Source organism: Stomoxys calcitrans, chromosome 3 (assembly GCF_963082655.1).
Source record: "Stomoxys calcitrans chromosome 3, idStoCalc2.1, whole genome shotgun sequence".
NCBI lineage: Eukaryota > Metazoa > Arthropoda > Insecta > Diptera > Muscidae > Stomoxys > Stomoxys calcitrans.
Genome location: NC_081554.1, coordinates 1,286,079 through 1,308,939, shown reverse-complemented (window position 1 = coordinate 1,308,939; position 22,861 = coordinate 1,286,079). Strand labels below are relative to the sequence as shown.

At 38.0% G+C, this 22,861-nt stretch overlaps 1 protein-coding gene across 1 annotated transcript; it reads left to right on the top strand.

Annotated features, from left to right (window-relative positions):
* The first annotated feature begins 5,531 nt into the window (after positions 1-5,531).
* LOC131995948 (uncharacterized) lies at positions 5,532-7,823 on the top strand. Its single transcript, XM_059365274.1, has one exon. The coding sequence runs from the start codon at positions 5,928-5,930 to the stop codon at positions 7,575-7,577; it is 1,650 nt and encodes a 549-aa protein (XP_059221257.1). The 5' UTR covers positions 5,532-5,927; the 3' UTR covers positions 7,578-7,823.
* Positions 7,824-22,861: the final 15,038 nt, after the last annotated feature.

The following is a 22,861-nucleotide window of genomic DNA, read 5'->3' as shown; positions in this document are numbered from 1 at the left end:
TGCGTATATGTGAGAGGATGGCGTCGTTAATATGCCATGCCAATGCCAAAATGCCGGAATGAAAAAAATTAAAGTGGGCGCAGTGCGAGTAGGGCTGCGGCGCATTCCCTTAGTCAGTAATCCACATTTTCCCGATTAGAAATTGAAATTATTGCGAAATGTAAAAATGAGGGAAATGAGGGAAAAAGCAGCATAAGCAACAGAATGAATAAATGGGACACAAAAAACAACAATAAAAGGAGCGAAATCCGAGTGTTTACTCTACGCAAACATCTCTGGGGAGTTCTTATCCCCCCATCAGTTGTAAATAACATTTATTTGCAAAGCAAAACTCTCTACGCTACTACTCGTACTAATGCATTTTCCTTCTTTTTCACCCCTACCTATCGTGCCGCAAAATTCACAGGAGAAATCATTCTAAAAGGAATATCCTTAAGGAAGGCATCTAGATGCGATGTTTGCGGTTCACGATGATGATGATGATGATGAGGAGGATTAAGTCATGCATATTTACATTTACAGTACGGTTATCAAAGCACTATGCGAATGTGAAATGGTGGAAGAACCACTACTACCTAAAATGCCAAACGACATTGTAATACAAATGGACCATATATTTCTCTGATGCAAATTAGAATTCAAAATTAGGGTTTCACTTAAAACTTTAAGAAGAAAGACATATTAAAATAATTCATTCTAAGTCGAACTAGCCATGTCCGTCCATCCTTCCGCCGATTAAATATATCCGCTTGGAAATTTTCACAGATATGTAAGAACGGAAGTAGTAATTGAGCAAGATCGGCGAGTAAATATGAATTATTTTCGTTCCTATGTGAAATTCCGTAAAGATCGACTGATAAATTTTGTATATTAATTTAATGGTGGTAAGAATGCAACGAAGTTTTATGTACTTTAGTTATACCAAAATTTGGAGCTATATGTCAAAAATCCCTTGTGCCAAATTTAAGCAAAAATTCGATCAAAATACATAAATAATTTTATAAACAAAAGTATATGTACAGACAAACAGAAATGCGGAGCTGGCTAAGTAATTCTGAGTCGATTCATTGGCGAGACAAGGCCCATCGATCGACTCAGAATTACTTAGCCAGCTCCGTATTTCTGTTTGTTTGCAGACGTGCGTTCAATCAAACTAGATCCTTTGGTCTGTCCCTACGAAAACATGCAAAACTCTTGTATAACATTCTTCCGAAGATATCCAAACAACATTTCAGCTTTGATTATCCCCTCACTTAATCGGATGGCATATGTTAGATCTTCAGCCAAGTGAAACTTCCTTACTAAGTGGTGTTGCACTGCGGTACCTATTCAGCCAAATCGGAGAAGAATTGTGCCCTCTAGGGCTCAAGAAGTCAAAATCCATGATCCGTTTATATGGCAGCTATATCAAACCATGGACCGATATAGCCCATTTGCAATCCCGAACTACAGTAATGAGAAGTATTTGTGCAAAATTTCAAGCGGCTGGCTTTACTCCTTCGAAAGTTAGCGTGCTTTCGACAGACAGACGGACGGACAGATATGGCTAGATCGACATAAAATGTCACCACGATCAAGAATATATATACTTTATGGCGTCTTAGACGAATATTTCGAGGAGTTTCAAACAGAATGACGAAATTAGTATACCCCCATCCTATGGTGGAGGGTATAAAAAAGTAACTGAAAATAGTAATACTAAAATTAAAATATTTATCTCTCTTGTCCCTTCTTCTTTCTTTGAATAGTGGGCCACCAATAAAGTTGAACGATAAATCATACAATCAACAAAGTAACATTAAATCGGTATACAGCCGCTAATTTGAATTTTTTTTTTAAGATTTTGCATAAGCCGCCGACGAAGAGCCTCGTCTTCGTTCACTGAGAAAGAGTGTATGAAGAGAAATCGCCAAGTCAGGCCGTCTGGAAAAAGAAGTTCTCACTTGGATCCACGGCCATATGAGACTTGTCAATAACGTAAAAACAGACGTACGAACTTCAGAATTCGTCAGTCCCAACCGGTAGGAGTCGTTTAAAAGGACTTCTTTAATTACTATCTTGGACAATTGGAATCCAGTTGGAAGAAGGCTTAGACAGGTGCTGTATCAAAGAATATCCGGTCAATATACGGTTTTAAATGCACATCATCTCTAAAAATCATACAAAGCAACTAAAATATCCATGCAACAACCACCGTGACAGTTGAGAAAACATGGAGAATGTAGTGGCCACTTTCAGTCATCAATTTTTATTTTTTTCTTTTTTTTTCACCAACGACAATGATATGCTTGGTCATATTTTTTGTAAATTTTTATTGGCATTGTTTTCACTTATTGTGGCTACCCCATTTCCATCCACTTCTTTAAATTCTATGGCTAAATTGATGGGCTAATTCCATTTATTTTCCCATCGTCACCATTACGCCTGGTTTTCCTTCTTTTTTATCTTCAATACTTGCCACCCAATTTTGTTGCCTCTGAAAAGAGATACATTTTTAAAGTCTGATATCGGCGGAGTATTTTGTCAATATCTGACCTCTTTTCTGAATTTTTTTTTTTTTTTTTTGTCTTCCTCTTTTTACATAAAACGCAAGAAATGATTTTTGATATGTCTTTTTTACCATCTCGCACAGTTGGACAATTTTGGTTATTTTGTGTTTTGATTCAATCTTCCTTTTGGGTTGTCATCTCTCATGACAACATAGAAGTGCTGCTCAAACTCCTTATATACAAGGGACACCCAGACACACATGTATAGAGAAGGTATATAATCGAAGTATATAGAAATATTCCCGAATTTGATCAGACTTGGATTTTTTGGTCTTAATTAAAAAGTCCATCGACTCTAGGAACTAGTTTGAACTTTTATTTTCCATTTTGGATAAAACTTTTGGAGAAAAATCCTTTTAAAAAGTGAAACTTTTTATCGATATCTGGGCCGATATCATCGATTAATTTTATTATAGGAATGGGAAAGACAGTTACTTATGGCATTTGATAGTCTATATTTTACCTCCTGATTGCAAAACCAAAGGTCTGATTCGTTGCCCCAAATTGAATAAAATGGGTTTTTTTTTCTGTGATCTGACTTCGAAGAGAAAAGACCAATCAAAAATTGAAAATTTAAAGAAATAATACTTGAAAAAAAATCTTAAGGACCAAGTTCATACTAATTTATAGTGAATATCGAAAAGTAATTTAAAGTTGTTCAGAATTTTAAGGAAAGTGCAAAATAAGTTTTTTTTTTTTGGAAGACAGAAGGATACCTACACGTGTACTTCTCAACTTTATTCTCAATATCTTGGAAATCTGTAAATTTCCAATTTGGACAGACGCAGAAGTTGGTACCTTTTTGTCGTAGTCTACCCACAGGGTAGACACGACACTGATTTTTATCCAGAGCCCATTCTCTTTCATCAAAGTTTTGGAAGCTAGATTGTCAAAGCTCATGTGGCATGCATAAGTAGCATCAATCCATCTCCGATCGCAAACCACGCCAGGTATCACCTAAGAGCCTAGAACACCAATCTTCTGTTTAAATCCAACGTTATAAATCGGCAAGCAGCCAACCAATGATATAAGCCTACAATTTTGCTGAAATCTGACTGTCGGTATCTGTGACAAAACGTTCATTTGTACAGCATCGAAACACTTATTACATTGAATTTGCCACATGTAAGGCACTTTTTGAACATGAACACCGCTTAATTTTGCCTACCGTCAAATTCCAACCAGACGCCTTGTTTTTTTTATAAAAGCGTGAAGTAAACAAACACCGAATTACCCAGGAAGACTAAAGTCCAATTTCCAACCAGTTTTAATGGCCATATAAAACTCGAGAAGCTACCATAACCATCCATGACCATAACCTAAACAGCACCTCAACTTTTTTCTTACAAAGACTAGCCGGTCCAACCATAATGTGTCAACCAACTGTGTAGATTTTTTAATTAAAGGAATTAAATTCCACAAAAAAATATATAAGCATAAGTATAATTATTATATAAAAAAAAAAATGAATCGTAACAAAGCAAGTTTGGGTCATTTCACATACACATTTTTTCCCATTTAATTTAATTTAAATTAATTTTTTTTTATTTAATTTGTTTTTAATGATTTTTCCTTACAAAATGACATAAATCATTTTTACGTTTAAAAACTTCAAAAAAAATGTATGTGTTATGAACTCCACTAGCTTTGTTAAGTACCTATTTTAGTCACTGTCTGTATGTTCTTTGCAAGAAATTTAATTTCATTCATAAATCACAGCCATTCACCAAAATATCACCCATCAACCAACGATCGAGTGGAGGCCTTCATCGAGAGAGTGGAGTAAGGTGGTAAGTCATCATTGCTATGTTAATTTATTGATAAAGTTTCTTGCATTGATCTGTTATAATTGAGAAAGAGCAACGAATGTTTTAAGGTGTTATACAGCCCAACTGGTTTGTAACCACAAGTGCATTGTTATTGTTTCGATTTCTGTCTCTATTGTGGAGTATGACTCCCACACATTTTGTTTTTTTTTTTCCTAAATACGTTTTACACGCATTTTGTTATGAATGAGTTGCTCTTTCTTGGATTATTTGTAAAAAGAAATTATATTGTATTTGCATCTGCTTATTTGCGTAGTAAGATACTTCTATTTTTTTTGAATTTAACCCCTTAAGGGCCATGAAAATTATGCAAAATACTTAATTTTTTTTTCTAAAGTATAGTTTATTGATTATAGAACGAAAAATGTTAAGAGAATTAAAATGTTTTGGAATAAAACTGAATTTTTTTAAAATGAATCTGTAAGGACTATCTTGTAGACGTTTCTTGCAAAGGTATGTAGGATAAATTTGGTGTGATCGTAGTTTAGGGGTCCTGAAATATCATAGCCAGCAGGACATAGGATGGCGCGGGCATGGAGGCTGAGACTTTTTTTTTACCACCATAGAGTCCACTTGATATCTTTTTTTTTTTTTTAGACCATTTCGAATAACTGCCGTTCTAGTAAATTAAATTCATATTAAAAAAGGGGTATCACATTAGCACCACACATTTTTTTTCTTGTTATCCTAGTAGTTGAAATAAAAAGGGAGTCTAAAATAATTATTGTATTGTGAACAAGGCTTGATTAGAGAAGGACGCGAACCCCCCTCCCGACTGCAGCTTGCATTTCAAAGGCTCCCGAAGTCCTACCTCTTCTCTGGTTCTAAGATGCTCGAAAGTTATTGTAAAATAGTATCTACAACAAATATTTGGTTGTGTACATTACATAATTTGGCGCCCAACGTGGGGCCGAAGGATAACGACCTTGTCCTTTCAGGCTCATTCAAGCTTTTTTTATTTGAGTAGATTTCATTTATATGGAAAGTTTTAAGGTTTTTTTTTTTTTTTTGTCAGGACTTCACACCAGACAATCTTTTGTTAGTTGTCTGCTGGATTTTCAGTTTTTTTGGGGTTTAACCCGAAAAGCTGACCGCTGATCAGCCACATCTGCTTTGTCTCTTGAGATTTCCTTTAGGAAAAGATATATTTAAATTTTCCCAAACAATGTTTATATGTCGGCGAACTAAATTTTCTTTTAGACTTAGTTATCAGCCCTGTTCCAAAATAGGAATTCGATTAATTTTGCGTAAGCATATTAGCGACCGTTTTGATAACAGAAGGTAGAATTTTCCCCTTTAGCTGGTGTGTCTCAAGATAAATTAATTCTATGAATATATACATATGCCATAGACCAGTTTTTGTATCCACAGTTTTTCGAAATGAGTTTTATCACACCATATTCTATTTTCATATTCTAGCAAGAAACGTCAAACTATTATGCCTATTTGTTCTTTAGACAGTACTTTTTTGAAGGAAAATAGATTTTTTTCTATAATTTCATTTTACGGTTTTTAGAGTGAAATTTTTTCTATTTGAATCGAATTTGTCATTATGGCTTCAGAGGAACCGATACCTCCAGAATTGCCTCCGCAATCAGAGACAACCTCTACGGACAATACTTCGGTAGTATGTGAGGTTTGTAAGCAACTTTTGGTTGAAGGCCAAGATTGTTTAATTATAAGCGCATGTGCGCATCCTTTTCACAGGAACTGCATAGAGACATATCTTTCTTCGTCCGCAGAATGTCCTGTCTGTAAGAGAGTATGTGACCTAGGCGAGTTAAGAACATATAGTATGGCTTCGAAACCACCCCCAGCTCGAAAGGCTCCTAATAATAGAGGCAAGGGTAGAGGTGCCTTGAACAAGACTTATGAAACTCGTAGTGTGACTAAGAATCTATTTCAGGATGCACAGAATCCTACTAATACACAGCCTGCTACCCGGCAGACTCCTCAGCAATGCAATAATACTTCTTTTGACTTTACGACACCTCCACAACAAAACATTGCCGATCCTCAGGCATTGAACTCGAGTGTAGATTACCGCGAGATAGGTCGCATGATAGAAGATCAGTTGAGGAAGTTTTTTCATAACATGAATCTGCCACACACTGCGACTTCCAATAATATTCCCAATTTAAACCGGGATCCCCGGAACGTGCCCAATACTAATGCGTATTATCCTTCAGGTAACTGTGTCAATATGCCGAGTAATTTTCCCAACCACCGGCCACCAAATCCTCCGAATATGGGTGGCAGTGATTATCCTCGTGATCCCCGTGATTTTCAGTTCCCTCGTGCTGCGCAATTTTCGAGTCCGAATGCTTCGGGAAGTTTTAGTTCGATGAATAGGGACGCAGACAAGATAACTTCTATTGTGAATAATTGGAATTTGAAATTTGACGGCTCGTCAACGGGTCTCAGTATTGATGAGTTTCTATATCGCATTAGGACTCTGACGAGGGAAACCTTTAATGATGATTTTAGTGTTATCTGTAGGAACCTTAATACACTCCTGACTGGAAAAGCTCGTGAATGGTATTGGCGATACCACAAGCAAGTGCCAGCCATTACGTGGGAGGGTTTCTGCCAGGCGATCCGTAGCCAATATAAGGACATGAAGTCCTCATTCGACCTTAGAGAGGAGATGCGAATCAGAAAGCAGAAACCGGGTGAATCCTATGATGCTTTCTTCGATGCCCTCTCTATCATTGCTGATAAACTGTCCAATCCGATGAGTGAGGACGAATTCATAGAGATCATTGCCAGGAATTTACGGCCTGACATTCGTCAGGATTTACTTTATGTCCCAATTAGGTCTCTGTCCCATCTACGCAAACTCGTGCAAATGCGAGAGAACTTTCTGAGCGACGAGTATGTGCGCAGAACACTTTCCCAACGATCTCAAAACCTGAATTTTCCACCACGCAGGCAACTGGCAGAATTAGATCAGGGTGTTTCGAATGACACTGAGTCGGACTACACGATCGATGCTGTCCAGAGATCTGAGTCGATTAGATGCTGGAACTGTGATAACATAGGACACACTTGGCAGGATTGTCTTGAGGACAGGACTATTTTCTGTTACGGGTGTGGCGCGAAAAATGTTTATAAACCACAGTGTGCCAGATGTTTATCTCGTGTTCAGTCTTCTTCTTCAAAAAACTACAGACAGACGGGGCCAACGAAGAACCAAGTCTAGATGTCGGCCCATCCCCAATTCCCGGACTTACAATTTCAGATCCTGACTTACCCTCTATTGAACCTGACCTGTCCAAATTAGACCCTGATAGGATTACCATTTTGAAAAGGCCCAGCACTTCTGATGTACATGAGGATGTTTCTCGATTGATATACCCCAGGTTGCCCTATCATAAGCGATGGGAAATATATGTTCAAAGGCGAAATGAAATTTTTAACGTGTCTAGTATTTCTAAAGCAAAATCACCTAAACGGTCCACACTTCGTCTAAGGAGATATTTTCGCATCAGGAAGGTCTGTGGTAAGATTCAGATTTCTACGATTATGTCGAACCCGCATGATAGACGCTATTATGCCAAAGTGTCATTTTTGGACTTTCATGAATTCGGCCTGTTGGACACTGGGGCTAATATAAGCTGTATCGGTGGTGAACTGGCCCAGTATGACTTTTCTAAGTTTCCCAACTTTACTCCATGCAAGTCTTTTGCCAAGACAGCAGATGGTAAAGTCCAGAACATCTTAGGGTGGATAGACGTTTCTATTACTTTCAAGGACATGACAAAGGACATTCGATTATTCATTATTCCGTCTATTTCCCAACGATTGATTCTTGGGATCGATTTTTGGAATATTTTCAATCTTTTGAATAATCTTTTATCGAGTTCTGATATTTTGGTCTGTCACAATGACAGTATTTTCCCATCTGTCGTGTCGGCACTTGAAATCCATAGCGGGGGACGTGACGATGACTTTCATGTGAGATTGGCTCAGGGTGAGATGAAACAGCTGGAAGCTGTTATTGCACTTTTTCCCAGCTTCGAGAAACAGGGGTTAGGCAGAACCGCATTGATCCAACATTCGATTGATGTCGGCGATGCCAGACCTATAAAACAACGTTTTTACCCTGTTTCTCCAGCTGTTGAAAAACTCATGTTTGCCGAGGTTGATCGGATGCTAGAGTTAGGGGTGATCGAACCCTCTAATTCACCGTGGAGTTCTCCGATGAGGCTCGTCGTGAAGCCTGGCAAGGTGAGGCTATGTTTGGATGCGAGAAAGCTGAATTCTGTAACAAAGAAGGACGCATATTCGCTTCCAAACATAGAGGGGATTTTCTCGAGACTACCAAGAGCCAACATCATTTCAAAGCTGGATCTCAAAGATGCCTTCTGGCAAATAGGTCTGGACGAGCCATCCAAACAGCTGACGGCGTTCACAGTCCCTGGTAGGCCGCTCTACCAGTTTGTGGTTATGCCGTTCGGGCTGTGTAATGCCCCACAGACGATGTGTCGGCTGATGGATGTGCTCATACCTCCAGACCTACGCCATTCGGTTTTTGGCTACTTGGATGATATGGTAATTGTCTCGGAGAATTTTGATACCCATATCCAGATCCTGATGAGAATTGCCACTGAGTTTAGGAGGTCGAACCTGACCCTCAATATATCCAAAAGCAAGTTTTGTGTCACCAGGACAAACTACCTTGGATATATAATCGGCAATGGGGGCATTACTACCGACCCCGAGAAGATATCGGCGATCACCAACTGGCCAGTGCCCCGGAATCTTAAACAGGTTCGTGGCTTTCTTGGACTTTGTGGGTGGTACCGTCGTTTTATTCAGAATTTTTCCACTGAAACATTCCCCATCACCGAAGTTGTATCCACCAAACGCAAGTTCAAATGGACGGGCGAAGCACAGCAGGCCTTTGAACGTGTCAAGTCGCTCCTTACTTCGGCTCCAGTGCTAAATAACCCTGATTTCTCTAAGAAATTTTATTTGCACTGCGATGCCAGCGACTACGGCATTGGGGCTGTGCTGATACAACTCGATGATGAGGGGAATGAGAAACCTATAGCCTTCATGAGCAGAAAACTAAACACCGCGCAACGTAACTATAGTGTTACAGAGCGTGAGTGTTTAGCTGCTCTGGAGGCTATAAGGAAATTCAGGTGCTACTTGGAACTCCAAGATTTTGAAGTCGTGACGGACCACTCCAGTCTATTATGGCTCATGCGACAGCCAGACTTGAGCGGAAGACTTGCTCGATGGGTCTTCAAGTTGCAGCCATACCGTTTTACGATAAGCCACAGGAAAGGCAAAGACCACATCGTTCCCGACGCCCTTTCCAGGATACCGACGGACGATATTTCAGCTCTGGAAGTTTCAGAGCCAGGTGTTGACTTGGATTCACCATTTTTTGATGACGAGGACTATCGACTTTTGAAGGAACGGGTTATAAAAGATCCTAACAGATACCCTGATATCAAAATAGGGGATAGATATGTGTATTATCGCACTGAGCACTGCTCAGGGGATGAGTCTAGGGACGAGTTTTGTTGGAAGCTTTGGATTCCAGATAGACTTCGTACTGATACCATTTCCAGAGCTCACGATAATCCCCTTGCAGCCCATGGGGGCATGGCCAAAACTTTAGAGTTGATAAGGCGAACTTTTTTCTGGCCAGGAATGGTAAAGGACGTCCGCGATTACATACGGAATTGTGAGGTTTGCAAAACCACAAAAGCTCCGAATATAGTTCTTAAACCACCAATGGGTAACCTCGTGGAATCCGTCCGTCCCTTTCAGCGTCTCTACGTTGATATTCTTGGACCCTACCCAAGAAGCAAGAGGGGACATATCGGTCTCCTGATTGTTCTCGACCACCTTTCCAAATATCACTGGCTTTGTCCTCTAAGGAAGTTTACGGCCACCCATATAAAGGATTTCCTTGAGAAACAGATTTTTCACGCATATGGGGTGCCCGAGACAATCGTCAGTGATAACGGGAGTCAATTTAAGTCAAATGAGCTGAACGCTTTTCTGACAGAATTCGGTGTAAGACACGTCTATACAGCGTTATATAGCCCCCAAGCCAACGCATCCGAGAGGGTCAACCGGTCGTTGTTGGCAGGAATAAGGGCCTATTTAAGAAGTGACCACAGACAGTGGGATCAGAATCTATCTTCCATCAGCTGTGCCCTACGCAATGCCTATCACCAGAGTATACATTGTTCACCATACCGTGCTTTGTATGGCTTTGACATGGTGACTCACGGTTCGACGTACCAACTCCTGAGGAGTTTGGATCTCTTGGAAGAGCCCACGGCTAAACTGGCCAGAGACGATGCTTTGCAGGTGATCAGGATGGATTTAAGGAAACACATAAGACAGGCTTATGAAAGGAACCAACATAACTACGACCTTAGAACCAGGGTTCAGACCTACAATGTTGGCCAAATTGTCTTCTACCGTAATTTTGCCCAGAGTAGTGCTGAGAAATCTTTTAGCGCTAAATTATCCCCAGTTTTCTTAAAAGCAAGGGTGAAAGAGAGGCTTGGCAACCACTATTACTTACTTGAAGATATGAATAGTAAACTAATTGGGACCTACCATGGAAAAGACATAAGAAACTAGTGGCTTTTTTTCCATCTAATTCAATGCCGTAAGACTTTTGAATTATCCGGTTTGTAGTGGCCACTTTCAGTCATCAATTTTTATTTTTTTCTTTTTTTTTCACCAACGACAATGATATGCTTGGTCATATTTTTTGTAAATTTTTATTGGCATTACCCCATTTCCATCCACTTCTTTAAATTCTATGGCTAAATTGATGGGCTAATTCCATTTATTTTCCCATCGTCACCATTACGCCTGGTTTTCCTTCTTTTTTATCTTCAATACTTGCCACCCAATTTTGTTGCCTCTGAAAAGAGATACATTTTTAAAGTCTGATATCGGCGGAGTATTTTGTCAATATCTGACCTCTTTTCTGAATTATTTTTTTTTTTTTTGTCTTCCTCTTTTTACATAAAACGCAAGAAATGATTTTTGATATGTCTTTTTTACCATCTCGCACAGTTGGACAATTTTGGTTATTTTGTGTTTTGATTCAATCTTCCTTTTGGGTTGTCATCTCTCATGACAACATAGAAGTGCTGCTCAAACTCCTTATATACAAGGGACACCCAGACACACATGTATAGAGAAGGTATATAATCGAAGTATATAGAAATATTCCCGAATTTGATCAGACTTGGATTTTTTGGTCTTAATTAAAAAGTCCATCGACTCTAGGAACTAGTTTGAACTTTTATTTTCCATTTTGGATAAAACTTTTGGAGAAAAATCCTTTTAAAAAGTGAAACTTTTTATCGATATCTGGGCCGATATCATCGATTAATTTTATTATAGGAATGGGAAAGACAGTTACTTATGGCATTTGATAGTCTATATTTTACCTCCTGATTGCAAAACCAAAGGTCTGATTCGTTGCCCCAAATTGAATAAAATGGGTTTTTTTTTCTGTGATCTGACTTCGAAGAGAAAAGACCAATCAAAAATTGAAAATTTAAAGAAATAATACTTGAAAAAAAATCTTAAGGACCAAGTTCATACTAATTTATAGTGAATATCGAAAAGTAATTTAAAGTTGTTCAGAATTTTAAGGAAAGTGCAAAATAAGTTTTTTTTTTTTGGAAGACAGAAGGATACCTACACGTGTACTTCTCAACTTTATTCTCAATATCTTGGAAATCTGTAAATTTCCAATTTGGACAGACGCAGAAGTTGGTACCTTTTTGTCGTAGTCTACCCACAGGGTAGACACGACACTGATTTTTATCCAGAGCCCATTCTCTTTCATCAAAGTTTTGGAAGCTAGATTGTCAAAGCTCATGTGGCATGCATAAGTAGCATCAATCCATCTCCGATCGCAAACCACGCCAGGTATCACCTAAGAGCCTAGAACACCAATCTTCTGTTTAAATCCAACGTTATAAATCGGCAAGCAGCCAACCAATGATATAAGCCTACAATTTTGCTGAAATCTGACTGTCGGTATCTGTGACAAAACGTTCATTTGTACAGCATCGAAACACTTATTACATTGAATTTGCCACATGTAAGGCACTTTTTGAACATGAACACCGCTTAATTTTGCCTACCGTCAAATTCCAACCAGACGCCTTGTTTTTTTTATAAAAGCGTGAAGTAAACAAACACCGAATTACCCAGGAAGACTAAAGTCCAATTTCCAACCAGTTTTAATGGCCATATAAAACTCGAGAAGCTACCATAACCATCCATGACCATAACCTAAACAGCACCTCAACTTTTTTCTTACAAAGACTAGCCGGTCCAACCATAATGTGTCAACCAACTGTGTAGATTTTTTAATTAAAGGAATTAAATTCCACAAAAAAATATATAAGCATAAGTATAATTATTATATAAAAAAAAAAATGAATCGTAACAAAGCAAGTTTGGGTCATTTCACATACACATTTTTTCCCATTTAATTTAATTTAAATTAATTTTTTTTTATTTAATTTGTTTTTAATGATTTTTCCTTACAAAATGACATAAATCATTTTTACGTTTAAAAACTTCAAAAAAAATGTATGTGTTATGAACTCCACTAGCTTTGTTAAGTACCTATTTTAGTCACTGTCTGTATGTTCTTTGCAAGAAATTTAATTTCATTCATAAATCACAGCCATTCACCAAAATATCACCCATCAACCAACGATCGAAGTGGAGGCCTTCATCGAGAGAGTGGAGTAAGGTGGTAAGTCATCATTGCTATGTTAATTTATTGATAAAGTTTCTTGCATTGATCTGTTATAATTGAGAAAGAGCAACGAATGTTTTAAGGTGTTATACAGCCCAACTGGTTTGTAACCACAAGTGCATTGTTATTGTTTCGATTTCTGTCTCTATTGTGGAGTATGACTCCCACACATTTTGTTTTTTTTTTCCTAAATACGTTTTACACGCATTTTGTTATGAATGAGTTGCTCTTTCTTGGATTATTTGTAAAAAGAAATTATATTGTATTTGCATCTGCTTATTTGCGTAGTAAGATACTTCTATTTTTTTTGAATTTAACCCCTTAAGGGCCATGAAAATTATGCAAAATACTTAATTTTTTTTTCTAAAGTATAGTTTATTGATTATAGAACGAAAAATGTTAAGAGAATTAAAATGTTTTGGAATAAAACTGAATTTTTTTAAAATGAATCTGTAAGGACTATCTTGTAGACGTTTCTTGCAAAGGTATGTAGGATAAATTTGGTGTGATCGTAGTTTAGGGGTCCTGAAATATCATAGCCAGCAGGACATAGGATGGCGCGGGCATGGAGGCTGAGACTTTTTTTTTACCACCATAGAGTCCACTTGATATCTTTTTTTTTTTTTTTAGACCATTTCGAATAACTGCCGTTCTAGTAAATTAAATTCATATTAAAAAAGGGGTATCACATTAGCACCACACATTTTTTTTCTTGTTATCCTAGTAGTTGAAATAAAAAGGGAGTCTAAAATAATTATTGTATTGTGAACAAGGCTTGATTAGAGAAGGACGCGAACCCCCCTCCCGACTGCAGCTTGCATTTCAAAGGCTCCCGAAGTCCTACCTCTTCTCTGGTTCTAAGATGCTCGAAAGTTATTGTAAAATAGTATCTACAACAAATATTTGGTTGTGTACATTACAAGAAGGAGAAAACTAAACCCTGCTCTGTTCCTGATCGGTGCTATTATATCGTAGTCTTAAAACTCTAGGTGGTCCTTTGTTTCACGGGCTATGCGAGTTAGATCTGGGTGACCTGATAAAATGTCTTTACCTTTGAGGCTTAATATAATCGCAATTGGAGTACACAGGATAGCAGACATCACAAAGATGGTATTATTTTCAAAGCGGCATTATAACATCCCAATTGGTTTTATAGAAACCCAGGGAGCCAACCAACCATCATTGCGGTTAAACTTGAATTGGACAACACTTATTGTTGTGACAAAAGCATGCCCGCTGATGTTAAATGGAATATCCGTGAGCAAAATCCAATGAAACGAAGTTACTAGCATTTAAGCTATCTCTAATCTTATTATCTATCAACCTCATAAACGCCTTTTTCTCATTTCTCCTAACCCAAGCCAAATTCTATGATAAATCCTGTCTACAAACAAGGTTCGTTGCGACCTAGCTAACAGACAATATTCGAAGAGGTTGAACAACAAAAATTGTTCTGCATTTTTGTGACTCGCTTCAAGCTACAGTGCCAAGAGCACAAATTACCAAAACAGTTAGAAAAGTTTTTATTTTATTTTTCACACACTCACGCATCGCTCTCGCAGTTTAGAATGCGTACTACAACATTTCAGGACTTGAACTAACAAATCATAAACAAAATAAAAAATGGGGTGGAAAATTATTAATTTTCACACAGATACACCAGAGCACACACAACCATCAGTTGGATCCACTTCGGACTCACTACACTTGGGCCAATAAAAGACATACGCTCACACACACTTTCCCACATCCCCGCGCAGTGTGTAAGATTTGTGCTGGAAAATACCATAAAATGACATTGCATGGCAACTGAATGGAAAAGAGAGAGAGAGAGAGAGAGAGACAGGCTAAGACGTATGGTAGGTTTAAAAAATTAGTACATACAAGTAAAAAATAGCTAAGCTCAGCTGCGCTGAACCTAGGATTAGCACCATATTGGTTTCTTGCAAAGAATTGTTTTTTTTTTTTTTTTGTGGAATAATTTGAGATGCTCATGACGTTTTTAATGAGTTCTAGATCTCTTTATACCCACCACCATAGGATGGGGGTACATTAATCGAGTCATACCGTTTGTAACATCTCGAAATATTCGTCTAAGACCCCATAAAGTATATTTATTCTTGATCGTCTCGACGTTCTGAGTTGATCTAGCCATGTCCGTCTGGCGAAATCGCGATAGAGGATGCAAGGATGCTTAGTATCGATGTAGATCGTTGGGGATTGAAAATGGGCCATATCGGTTAAGATTTAGATATATCTTCCATATAAATCAATCTCCCGATTTGACTTTTTAAGCCCCTGGAAGCCGCAATTTTTGTTCAATTTGGCAGAATTTCGTGTGCTATTCTGCTATGACTTCCAACAACAATGCCAAGTACGGTCCGAATCGGTCTATAACCTGATATTACTCCCGATTTGACTTCTTCAGTTCTTACAAGCTACAATTTTTGTCCGATTTGGCTGAAATTTTGCACATAGTGTTCTGTTTCAACAACTGTGCCAAGTACGGACCAAATCGGTCTATAATCTGATATAACTCCCATATAAACCGATCTCCCGATTTGACTTCTTGAGTTCTTACAAGCCGCAGTTTTTGTCCGATTTGGCTGAAATTTTGCACATAGTGTTCTGTTTTGACTTCCAACAACTGTGCCAAATACGGTTCAAATCAGTCCATAACCTGATTTAGCTCCCATGTAAAACGGTCCCTTGATCATCCTGGTTCGGTTCCTAGAAGCTTAATTTTTACTGGTTTGGCAGAAGTTTGGTATGTAGAATAAAATAATGCCCTTCAACTAAATTTATTTGGTATGAATTGTTAGCGGAATCCATGGTGGTGGGTTCCCAAGATTCGGCCCGGCCGAACTTAGCACGCTTTTACTTGTTAAAAACCTAGCTGGGCGGTTTGGAATTTGAGAGTACTAAGTTTCAAATGCCAACTTCATATAAATACCTTAGTATATTCACAAGATTTAAAAACATCGTATTTCCTATATGGGTTTAAATGATTTCAGAATACCCACTTTGTTAGACATATCCACATAACGGATACTTCTGTAAAACATATGCATACTTATTTTAGAATCTATTGTCGGATAATGGACCACACATGTAACATGTACGAGTGTTTGAAGATATATGTGGGTAAGCAATTTTAATTTTTTTGCTTCATTTTTTCATCTGTTTCGGGACAATAAAAACTTTACATAGTTAGAGCACATTTTCCAACCTCGTCTCTTTGCAACCGCTCCCAAAGCCATCACAAATGAAAACATTCACAGTCAATTTTCTTTTATGTTTGGAACAGATAAAAAAATTTCAACGATTTTAACGTCCACATGTTCGTCTCCGCACAACACAGCCGCACGCCACAACACAAGTGCAAATAAATTGTATGTAAATGTGTTAATACATGCGAATTGAGAATAACTAGGAGACGGAAGGAGAAGTAGAAGCAATGCTACATAGTATTTCTGGGAAGTTTAGCACAAGCAAAATGGCAAACAAAGTATTATCTTGATCCTTCGGCCTTCAATGAAAGCAATATCGGAGCAAGATATCTCAGCAAGCTCATGAGGTACCCCTCACACACCAACGCCCTCACGCATTAGCAAATTCACACATGTGAATGTTTGTGCTCTTGCTTATTACCTATTTATGCCAACATGAATTTGGATGTGTGTCTGTGTTCTCAGTAGGCCATATGAAAGCATTTTAATTCTTGCCCCCAAGTAATTGCAAAATCTAAGTGGCAGATAAGCATGCCGAATGTCAAAACATTCCGGAGAAACTACACATTCCAAGAACAAATTATTCAATGTTGCCATCTTTTCTTTTTCATTACATTATTTCATAAAAAATATAAAACTGGCAGACATTCTGGGTCTACTAAGAGAATATGCGTGCAAAATGCCATTGACATTAAATCAGTTTTAATAAAAAATATTATTTTGAAAATTGTTCTTGAAAAGAACTGACAGTGGTTTTCAATGATGTTTCCTTAATTAAAATGCCTCAAAATTCCGGTTCTTTATGGCAAATACTTCGATTAATTTCTGCGTCACCTTTTGATATTTGGCGCATTACTAATCCTTACACTCATAAAAAAAAGTTTGCTGAAACTAGCAAACACTATCTGCTGAATATTAGTAGTTAATTTTGCTGCTGTTTTAGCAGTAGTTCTGCTAATACGGCAGTAATTCTGCTATTGCAGCAGTATTTGTGCAATTTCAGAGCAGCAGCCTGACTGCTGAAAAGTCTGATGTTGCTATAAACGACTGCTGCTTAATTACGAAGGGAATGTTAGAAGAAACAAGTAAAAGCGTGCTAAGTTCTGCCGGGCCGAATCTTATATACCCTCCACCATGGATCGCATTTGTCGAGATCTTGCCATGGTATCTCTTTTAAGGCAAACAAAGGATATAAGAAGAGAATTGCTGTTATTGGAACAATATCAAGTTATGGTTCATTTCGCACCATAATTGAACTGAATATTGGAAACCATAGTAGAAGTCATTGTGTTAAATTTCAGCCCAAAAGAAGTAAAATAGGGAGATCGGTTTATAGGGGATCTGTATTAGGCTATAAACCCATTCATGCCATATTCGACACGTATGTTAGAGGTTATGGGAGAAGTCATTGTACAAAATTGCAGCCAAATCGGATAATAATTGCGTCCTCTAGAGGCTCAAAAAATCAAGACCCCAGATCGGTTTATATGATAGCTATATCACGTTATGGACCGATTTGAATTATTCTTAACACATTTGTTGAAAGTCATGACAAAACACGTCGTGCAAAATTTCAGCCAAATCGGATTGGAATTGCGCTCTCTAGACGCTCAAGAAGTCAAGACCCCAGATAGGTTTATATGACAGCTATATCAGGTTATGGAACGATTTTAACCATACTCAGCACAGTTGTTGAAAGTCATAATAAAACACCTCATGCAAAATTTCAGCCAAATCGGATAAGAATTGTGGCCTCTAGCGGTCAAGAAATCAAGATCCCAGATCGGTTTATATGGCAGCTATATCAAAACGTGGACCGATGTAGCTCATTTACAATTCCAACCGACCTACACAAATAAGAAGTATTTGTGCAAAATTTCAAGCGGCTAGCTTTACCACTTCGAAAGTTAGCGTGCTTTCGACAGACAGACGGACGGTCGGACGGACATGGCTAGTTCGACTTAAAATATCATGACGATCAAGAATATGAATACAATACTTTATGGGGTCTTAGACGAATATTTCGAGGAGTTACAAACAGAATGACGAAATTAGTATACCCCCATCCAATGGTGGAGGGTATAAAAATAAAATACATATGTAAATGTGTGTCTCAGTGGATGTTTATTATCACCACATAAGCTATATAATTTGTTGATATCGAAAGGGGGCGGACCTTCCCCATTACGCCAAAAGTACTACCCAAAAATAAAAGTATACCGATCAGGACAATATGAGACTCAAATGAAAGATATTTAGGAGTAAAGTACGAATTTTGCATTAAAAGTTGGTCCAAGTAACTGGGGGCCGCCTCAACTCCAAAACCCCTAAATAATTTGTAAATATCGTAAGGGGAAGGACCCTCCCCCTTTATCTCAAAAACACAACCTAAAATCAAAAGTAGACCACCATTCACGACTATATGGGACTCGGTTTATTTGTTTGTTCGGCATAGACATAAAAACGAAAAACCGATTTTCTTCAACTTTTCACTGATTGTGTGGAGCTCAACCTCCCCCTTACCTTAACAACACCATCCAAAATCAAAAGTGGACCGGTCTGAACAATATGGGTATTAAATGAAAGATATTGGAGATTCGAAAACGAATATGGTCTTAGAATTTGAGTCTAAGTACCCAGCGGGTCGCCCCAACCCCAAAACTCCTCCAAACAAACATTTTGGACGTTCATGTCAATATGATGACTCCAATGAAAGGCATTCGGGAGTAGATTACGAATATGGCAACAAATTAAGTTCATGTAATGGGTAGTTTACCCATCCCCAAAAACCCTCCAAATGTGCATAGTAGCCGACCATGGCTACATGGGATTGAAATGAAAACAATTTGGGAGTAGATTAGGAAAATTACATTAAAATTTGTTGTAAGGTTACTATGTGGCGCGTAACCTCCTTAAATCACATCACATAGGATGTTTGACCCATCATGACAATATGGGACTGAAATGAAAGTTATTTGAGAGTAGAAAAGGAATACAGTTTTGCAATACATACAGCACCCCAACTGAACTTATTTCTCAAACATATCAATATGGGGCTCAAATGAAAGGTTTTTGGGAGTAAAGAAGGAATTAGATACCAATTTTTAGGGCAAAGTTGGGGAGTGCCAGCCCGGTTTGCGTGTACCACCGTGTTTGCCTTCAAAAGACTTCTTTGCTGGAGCTTCTTCATCCATTCTGACAACATGACCTGATCAATCACGACAACAGGACATATTTACCGATTATGATAATATGGGGCTCATATAAAAAGTATTTGAGAGTATAGCACGATGCTTATATTTACTTTAATTTCCAAGTGTCTGAGTTTTCTTTTGATACCTCACTCCCAAAATACACCCCAAATCGGACATATTTACCCACTATAATATACGACTCTAAAGAAAAGTATAAGGAAGTAGAAAAGACCTCTTCAATGACATGAATTCAATATTCACATTCGGGGCTCCATCTCAAAACTCTACGAAAACAGGACTTTTATATCGACCATTGCAATATAGAGCTCGAAAAAAAATGTATAAGAACGTTAAAGAAGGCGCTGCGGAGCGGGCCCGATTTGTTTTCCATAAAATGAAGAAATTTGGAAAAAAATCTATACACAACAGGAACTGGGGGAATAACTTAAGATCATTCCATAATAGATGACCGGAAAATAAAAAGGTAACTAAGTGAATGAAAAGAAATGTAATTCATAAGAAAGTTGTATTTCATTTGGTGTTAAAGAAGGCGAAGTGGAGCTAGCCGGGTTCAGCTAACTTTCTCAAATAATAAAATTTCCATAAATAATAGACGAATCCAAAGCCGTGTCAAAAAACTGCAACATTTTAATAAAATCATCTTTGAATACAAAATTCGAGTAATTTTTTTTACAAGTGAAAACTTGTCAATTTTGGTCCACCGATTCTTGGGAACTCGCCACCATGGATTCCACATAAAATTTACACACAAATTAACTTGGTGTACTTTATGTAGAAAAACTTTGTGAAATCAGCCCAAAATTTAAGCTTCTTGGAGCCATTCGGAAGATAGGTTTACATTCGAGCTATATCAGGTTATATATACCCGCCATCCTATGATGGCGGGTATAAAATCTGAGTCATATTTGTTCTTTTGTTTTAATTTTTATGTTTGAAATTTTGTTTTTGCGCTTGAGAATTTCTCAACTTTAACTTTGTATGTCTCAAAGATATATCCATGGGATAGTGCAGGATGTTTTTCCTTCATAAGTGGCATGCATAAATACTCATATACGGTATTGTGTAAGCGATATCTTCTTTTCTGGATGTATGAGCATGTATTTGATTATGTTTCTTTTGTTCAATCTTTCGTGCATAGGTGTATGTGAGTGTGTGTGCATCTTCCTTTGCTTGTTGGCATGTATGGCATGGCACTATTTAATTTCAGGATATTCTTCCATTTTTTGTTTGCCATATAATCTTCGCCCGCTTACTGGGCCATAACTTATTTTGTTGTTTCATTTGTATACGTTTTTATGGACTTGCCGCCCCATATACTCGTACATACTCCATATGCAGAGCAGTTTCGTTCGGATAAATGTAGCCTTAGTAAACTCCCCATAAACCTACAAATTACTAAGTCTCCAAAAATATTTGCGCAAAACAACACAGCAGAGCATAAAAAAAGCTCAAGCATAATATATATGCGAACTAAATCGTCATTCAGACTCCGTGTTAGCCCTCCTCCTCCTAACACCGGCGCAACAACAATCGGCGTTGTTCGCAAATCCCCTCCGACAGACTGGCAATGCAATAAAGTCATAAAAACAAATAAGATTTTTGGCAGCAACGACGAGAAAGGACCAGTAAAAATAACAGAGAAATCAAAATGCTAAAGTACAGATTTGTTGGTAATAACCCACAAAAAGAACGATGCGCAGCAAGGTGGTCGCAGCATTTCTGTTTTTGCGCAGGGTGGTCGCCAATCTGGGATGTATAGTGGGGAGTTGGATGATTTCATACGAATTTGATCTAAGCACTTTTCCAAAGCATTTGACATGAACTGCTACTAAAATGTAGCTCGACAACTATTGAGTCATATGTGATGAAAATTCAATCTACAAAATTCCACGCTACAATTACGAGATCATGCAAATGCGCGTTTTTTCATCAAAAATGATTTTATTGTCTTTCAATGTATCCTCAAACCAATTCTCTAAGCACTTTTTCCACTCTGATTGAGATACCTTCCAAACATGGTTTTTGAATTTTTCCACGTATTATCTGCCGTCGAAAATCTTTGACCACGCATTTGTATCTTAATATGCGGGAATAAAAAGGGGGTGCCAAGTCAGGGCTGTTCAATGGTTATCCACCACATCGATTCAATTTCCAACGAGAACAAACCTTTTATACGGCATGGTGTTCATGCAATATCGAATGTATGATGGTGCAAAAAATGTCCAAGGATGATTCTATCTCATTCTATCTCACGACGGTCGTTTTTGTCGGTCGTGTCAGCTGTTTTATTTGTTTTAAGAAAATTCATGCAAACGATTGCCGAACGTGTGCTATCCGTAACGTACAATTCAGTAAAAACTAAAATACCAAATGAGGTTTCAGACAAGGAGACAGCCTATCGTGTGATCTCTTTAATATCCTGTTGGAGAAGATTATACGAGATGCAGATGTGCATAGATATGGCACACTAATCACAAGAGAGCACATGCTACTCGCCTACGCCGACGAAATCGATATCAAAGGTCGGTCACCCGAAGTACTAACTGCAGCCTTTGAAAGAATCGAAAGAGAGTCAGAGAAAATGGATCTGGCAGTAAATGGAGATAAGACGAAATGCATGGTTTCAACTTCCAAAAAGACTTGCACAACAGAGAAGATAAAGAAAATGGAGAAAGTTGGGAACCACAACTTTGAGACAGTCAGTAACTTTATTTACCTAGACACCGCCGTAACCGAAACGAATGATTAAACCAAGAATAATACTGGCAAACAGATGCTACTTTGGACTAAGTAAGCAGTTTAGAAACAAGGCCACCTCTCGACAGACGAAGATTACACTATACAAGACACTGATACTACCAGTGTTGTTATATGGTTCTGAAGCATGAGTACTCGTGAAAGTAAATGAGGCAGTGCTTGGAGTATTTTGGAGAAAGATGCTTCGTAATATATATGGACCAGTTTGCGTTAATGGAGAATATAGGCGACGTATGAACAACGAGCTGTATGAGCTGTATGACGACGACATCATAGTTACAAGCATCAAAATACAACGGCTGCGTTGGCTAAGTCATGTTGCCAGATTGGATGAAGAAGCTCCAGCAAAGAAGTCTTTTGAAGGCAAACTCGGTGATACTCGCAAACCAGGAAGAACAAAGGTTCGATGGAAAGATAAAGTGGTGGAAGAAACTTGGTGTCAGAGATTTAAGAATGAGCGCAGAAGATCGATGGGCTTGGAACGCTATTCTACGTTCGGCTAATGGAACAAATA